General features: G+C 37.4%; 1 protein-coding gene across 9 annotated transcripts; it reads right to left on the bottom strand.

Moving 5' to 3' along the window:
• Positions 1 to 383: 383 nt before the first annotated feature.
• Positions 384 to 5,521, bottom strand: LOC122089451 (transcription initiation factor IIB). 9 transcript variants are annotated; one of them, XR_006143325.1, is made up of 9 exons: positions 5,041 to 5,520; positions 4,451 to 4,475; positions 3,192 to 3,321; positions 2,970 to 3,100; positions 2,735 to 2,823; positions 1,917 to 1,993; positions 1,727 to 1,817; positions 1,368 to 1,463; positions 384 to 1,298 (listed from the first exon to the last, which is right to left on the bottom strand). XR_006143325.1 is itself a non-coding variant. In XM_042659203.1 (8 exons), exons 1-8 carry the CDS (start codon positions 5,391 to 5,393, stop codon positions 1,442 to 1,444), a joined length of 918 nt encoding a protein of 305 aa, XP_042515137.1. In that variant the 5' UTR covers positions 5,394 to 5,520; the 3' UTR covers positions 384 to 1,441. The 9 variants fall into 9 exon arrangements, 5 of the variants coding, with proteins under 5 accessions (XP_042515137.1, XP_042515138.1, XP_042515139.1 ...); XR_006143326.1 differs by having other exon boundaries at positions 384 to 729; XR_006143327.1 differs by lacking the exon at positions 1,727 to 1,817 and having other exon boundaries at positions 1,886 to 1,993; positions 5,041 to 5,521.
• Between the last annotated feature and the right edge of the window lie 420 nt (positions 5,522 to 5,941).

Here is a 5,941-nt window from a genome sequence, read left to right as displayed (position 1 = left end):
ATCGATTGCTAACCATTTAGAAACTGTATGGATTAAAACACAATCAAAACTACTTAAAATCGTGAAACCAACACCGTTTAAAAATCGTAAAATCAAAATCATTTCCTAAATTGTTCCAGTTTCCGAAAATGCAACCATTTAATTAATGATTTGGTTTTGATTTTAATCAAATAAATATGAACCAAATCTAATCATACCGTATATACCGATACCGAATCAATTGACGCCCTCACCTAATAATGGGCATGTCCCACCAAATTCAACACCAAGTCCGGGGGATTACCCATCAGTCCAACAGCTTGAATGCCAAAACATATTACCCATGAGGGAAAAGAGCCGAAGGACGTGTGGAAAAAGTATATCTACTAATCTACCCGGTCATCTTTCCAGTCTCAAAAGCTGAATTAAATAAAAAAAAAAGAGCCCACATTCTCAGTTACAACCATTCTATGCTTTTCATTCCTAACTCTATTCAACAAATTATGAGCTAAGCATATGTTTATATATTGTTTCAAAACATTACATTCCGGGAATAGCTTTTTCATGGATTTTATATCTAAAAGAAGGTGAAACAGCTCCCAATCTCTCATGGCCATTTTAACACAATCATCTTGCATCCAATTTTGTAGCTGTAGACAATTTGTCCAAACGTCTGTGATTATGGCTCCAAAGATCTTGCTTGTTCTAACCCTAGAAACATCCCTCTTGCCTCTGCTTCTTCAGCATTCCCTACATAACCATAATCCATAGAGAGATAAAAATAGATTTTGAGAGATAATGACAAATGTCCATCCAGCTTGACTTAAATCATTTTGAAACTCCCACCACAGATCAATAAGAAAGTCCTCATCTATTATAGCTAATATAGCTAAGTAAATCCTTTTTTGGACAGAAACAAGTTGGATCTGGGAACCTCCGGTGAAAAATGTTGAAAAGGAAAAAGCTTGAGTTCAGCTACCCATCAATCAATATTTTTGAGAATTTGCATAAGTTTAGGCTAACAATAATTTGCCACACTAACATTCCCAGCACTCCAAAGAAAGTAACATGTAAGAGAAAATTATTGACAAAAATAAATAAATATCTGAGGGAAAAAAATAGGTGAAGTAGATATATTGATTAACAGATCAAAGATAGAATAACAGTGAGATATTCAGTTCTCATTCCTACAGACCCACTGCCCAAATTCATTTTGAAAAAGGCCGAGATAAAAAGGTGCCATTCAGTTTTCTTTTCTAAAGAGCAAAAAACACAACAGCCACCAATTGCTATAAACTGTCCTGAGTGAGAATACCTCCCTGCAAAAGTTTCCACAAAAATAAGCAAAACTCTGAATAAATGTTTAATTTCCAAATCAAACTCCATACCTTAGAGATATCAGAGTAGAATGATGCTGCTGAAGAGGTTTCGGGAGAATTAGACACTACATGACACATTCTCTCTATTTTGATGCTTCTCTTTCCCTTAACAGACCAAAAGATTTAAGATATGGTGCAATGGAACTCATGAGAATGGTAGAACGTAGACTCAACTCAACACAAAGAGATAGTGGAAAGAAGAGACAATTAAGAAATATCTAAAGTCATTTAACTTTCAAAGTTAGCTACATGATCAGTCCAAAACATGATTGGGCTTTGTACTGCTATCAATCATTATTACTATTGCCGTTGTTATTAGACTACATCAAGGGCTGCAGAGGTTCCTAAGGTCCTCTTCCTTTGCATACCAGTTGGGTATCAACCGGGAAGCATATGGATAAAGGTCTTTATATGAATTTCTAATGGTGCCCTCCGCTACGCCAGTTGCAAGCGAAATATCTGCACAGAGAAATCCAATAACATGTATTTATTATGTACATATGTATTTCTGTGTGCGTAGTATGTACCATGACAGTAAATATGGTTTTATTTTTGAACCTCTAAGAAGCTTCTTATCATCTGAGAGCTGAGTAATCATGTAAATAACAGCTGCTGCCACTGAAATGGGGCTTCTCCTGCAATCAGTGGAAGAAGATCAGCCCTAGACTAATAATTATTCTTGCTGCTAAAAGCACAAAATGCATCCAAACAAGAGAAGCATAGTTATTTACAAAGAGAACAACCACATCAAAGTACTGGTTTCAGAATTAAACGAGTCCATGAACACTTCCGCACTTCAATGCAAACAACAGGCATCCAAAACATATTGGAACCTTTAGATTGTAGGAACACACACAGAGTTTCAATCGAATTTTAGTTGAAACCTGGAAGGTTTCAGTTGAAACCGGAAATTCGAGCCTTGAATTCTAGGATAGGATGAAATACCGAAAATAGACAAAAGAAAAACTACTCTACTAAGAGAATTTTCTTGTAGTGCCACCCACCACCCCCTTAAAGAAAATAATAAAAATTTTATTTTTTCTCATAATATTTGCATGTCATTGCCAGAAGATTGCCCTAATAATCAACAAACTCTATAATTTTAGAAATCGATAGGATTTATATTCTTCAAACTGAGTTCACCAGTTTAAATGAAGAAATGAATAAAGCTAAGCACAGAATCTTTCCAGGCTTCGAAGAGTATGTCTAATGACACAGAAGAGAAGACAAAATTGTGAACAGCACAACTGAACAGAAAGGCTAGAATATCATTTAAAAAAAAAAGAAGTAATGAATGTAAACCAGGAAAGTAGAAAAAGCTCCATTAAGTATTAATATTTAATACTCATTTCCAGACAAGGGTAAACTAGAATTACCTGATGTCCAGCTCTTCGGACTTTTGAACAGCTTCTTGGGCAGCTTTAACAGCTTGATTATTCATGCCCAGATGAGAACAAAAACGCCTCTGCAGGTAGGTCCAGTATGATGTTAATGGTGGTGGTACATGAATCACAAAAATTGAATAGCACAACTAGAAACTAATGCATGCATCAATATATTGCACCAGATCGAGAGAGGAACTGAAGTCCTGTAATTAGTCAATAAACTCACCAGAAAATCTCCAGCATGAATAGTTCCCATCTCCATTGATTGACCCATCTCTACCTCCAGGAGCTTCACAATGTACTCTTTTGCCCGGCCAATTTCTTTCTTTGTGGCACCATTGGCAACGGAGCAAATTTCTAGTTGAAATCCACAGGTTCAAGGAAGCTTAAACACATTGAGAAAGATAAATCAGGAAGCATCCAGGTGTTAAGGTAGCTTAAGCTGTACCCTTTACAGTGCGAGGCTTGTCTTCTTGGCGACAAGCAATATACAGGCAAGCAGCCAAAATTGCATCCTGATTTCTTCCTTTAATAGATTTTTGATCTTCCACCTTCTTGTATATCTCATTTGCCCGGTCCTTCAAAGAAAAATTACGGAACCATCACCAAAGGGGTCAAGAATACTCTAAATTACAGAGACTTAAAAATTATATCAAACTACTAAAAGAAACTGTAGGTTTAAATTTCAATATTTTTGCTCTAATTAAAATCAAATATTTTCATTTCCACAAAAACATAAAATCTACACAGAATTGAAAAAGGTCTCTGGAAAGAGAATGGATCTCTTCCTCAAGGAGTGATGGTCAAACAAAACATGTTCATGTTGAACAGGGCTGCAACCTCTCTGTTTTTCTTTCTGCCTTTTTCTATTCAAGTAAGCAACTTCATTCATGTGCTCAATCATTCAAATCGATCAAATTTCTTAATCCGCCTGCATTACTGACAAGTCAAAACTCAAAAGAAGGAGGCTTATCAGCACTTCTTTTGACGCATAAGCTTGAATGTAATAGCTACTCAATTGGAGTCCATTTCTCTTAATTGCATTTAAATTAGTAAGTGCATCTCCTAGTCCTAGTAGGAGTACCCTGTTACAGTTAGGATTAGGACTCTTGACTGAATGCCACTTTACACCAACTACTAAAGCTGAAGGGAAAAGTAATCTCCACGTAAAACTCAAGCCTTTTTTTGACTGAATGCCACTTTACACCAACTATTAAAGCTGAAGGGAAAAGTAATCTCCACGTAAAACTCAAGCCTTTTTTTGACTGAATGCCACTTTACACCAACTAATAAAGCTGAATGGAAAAGTAATCTTCATGTAAAACTCAAGACTTTTTTCCGGGTTACTAAGGAATTCTTGTCCATCCAAAGGGAATACAATTTCAGGCTCCTTCAACATTGACAGTATCATGCACAACAGCCAACAATCAGCTACTGATTTTTTTTTCCCTTGGACAGTTTACATGAGCACAACAGTCATTTGGGTAGTTTTGTTGCAGACTCTCTCACTTCATTGCAGCTTACTAACTACAATCCCAAGAAACATCCAACAGTGTCCAGAACACCATTAAGATTTTGACAAGAACCTATTCAAGAAACTTCAAAAGCATTGCTATTTAATTACTCTGTATGAATATTAATGGCCAGAAAATATCATTCCTGCATAGCCAAAACTATGAAGGTAGTAACAATAAGTAAATTCAATACCTTAATTGTCGCCACAAGGCCCAGTCTGTAACACAAAATTGCAGATAACATCAGTTACATTTGGCCCTAGCTTCATTTAATGAAATTGAGCTACACAAATATTAAATAAATGACATTCAACCATATTGGGTTCAATATAACATGTATGATATGAGTTCCAGCCACAATTGCCACTAGGATCAAGCATCAATAAAGAACTAGAGACCTATTCTTCATTGCCAGCTATAAACATCACGCCAACTTCGTTATAATTCTCTAAACAACATCCACTGATGATTACAAGCTCGGATAAGATATTAAGCTCATAGTGTTATAATTGTCAAAGCTGTTATGCAAATCAATGATCAATTAGATGAAGTGTACGGTCATGACTCTCACTGAAGTTATAAGCCACAGTGCAAATATATATAACCAATGACCCAAATCTCTAACACTAATAAGTTCACAGATTATGAGATGATCCGAATTCCTCGCTACTTTCAAGTATAACCGCTCATTCAGTTGCTAAAATAACAATCACAAAAATTAAAGACAAATTTTCAATTCGATTGAATTAGGGTTAGAGAAAGCGAGAGTGCTCATAAAAAGACCTGTCGGACATGGTGGCGATAGTCTTGAAGGCGACGATCAAAGATCGATCAGGGTTCGAACCGCGATTCTGCCATCGACCGAGGGAAGAAGAGAGGAAGTCACCAGAAGCACCGTTGGGCTTAGAGATAACAGTAGAGAGACCACCGTCGGTAAGAAGAGGGTTAGCAGGACCACCGACACGAACAGGATCATTGTCGCCGGACTCATTAGCGAAGGTTCTCCACTCGGAAGTCTCATCGATGGAGTGCGCTTCGAGAACGAGACCGCATTCGGAACAAACAGTATCGCCGGCAGAGTGATCAAATACCACCTCCGTGTTTTTCTTGCAGTCGGAGCAGTACACGTCCGCCATTATCGATAAAAAAAAAAAAATTTCTTTTCTGAAGAATGATCTTGTCGTCTGAGAGCCGAGAGAGAAAAAAACGAAACGAAACTGGTTGAAGACGTCTCCCCCTGGGAACCCAAAGAGAGATAAGGGATAGGAAAGGGCACAAGGGGGTATTTATAGAGGTGGGACTTGGGAAGTGGTTAGGAAAAGCACGCGACTTGCATGTTCTTTCCAGTCTCATGCGGTGTATGATGGTGGGCCATGGTTTTGGTGTGTACTCGTAGAATAATACCGGTAGAGGAGGCTCAACCTTTTCGTGATAAGCAATTAAAGGCTCAAGTATGGGGTTGTTACTGTAAAGAGTCAAACGACCAATCATAATAGGTGAACCGGCATCTAATTGCTTGTATTGACGTATAATATTTTTTAGTGTAGAAATTATATACTCGTTTTCCTTGTAGAATCGGGGTGAACCGGGTTGGTTTGGGGGTATGCTACAACTGTTTTACTGTGATCTATCTGCAATTCGTCCCAAAGTGTCAGATGTCAAACCGGTGAATGGGGTATAAATG

This window comes from Macadamia integrifolia, chromosome 9 (genome assembly GCF_013358625.1).
Source record: "Macadamia integrifolia cultivar HAES 741 chromosome 9, SCU_Mint_v3, whole genome shotgun sequence".
NCBI lineage: Eukaryota > Viridiplantae > Streptophyta > Magnoliopsida > Proteales > Proteaceae > Macadamia > Macadamia integrifolia.
This window is presented reverse-complemented; position numbering and strand designations above follow the sequence as displayed.

What these genes read in the sequence shown, in the direction of transcription:
- LOC122089451 (XM_042659202.1), bottom strand. Translation starts at nt 5,393, where the DNA reads ATGGCGGACGTGTACTGCTCCGACTGCAAGAAAAACACGGAGGTGGTA. An exon ending in TTCATGCTGGAGATTTTCTG is followed by an intron (nt 2,824 to 2,969) that starts GTGAGTTTATTG and finishes ACCTACCTGCAG; the next exon opens with AGGCGTTTTTGTTCTCATCT. An exon ending in TGATAAGAAGCTTCTTAGAG is followed by an intron (nt 1,818 to 1,916) that starts GTTCAAAAATAA and finishes TTCTCTGTGCAG; the next exon opens with ATATTTCGCTTGCAACTGGC.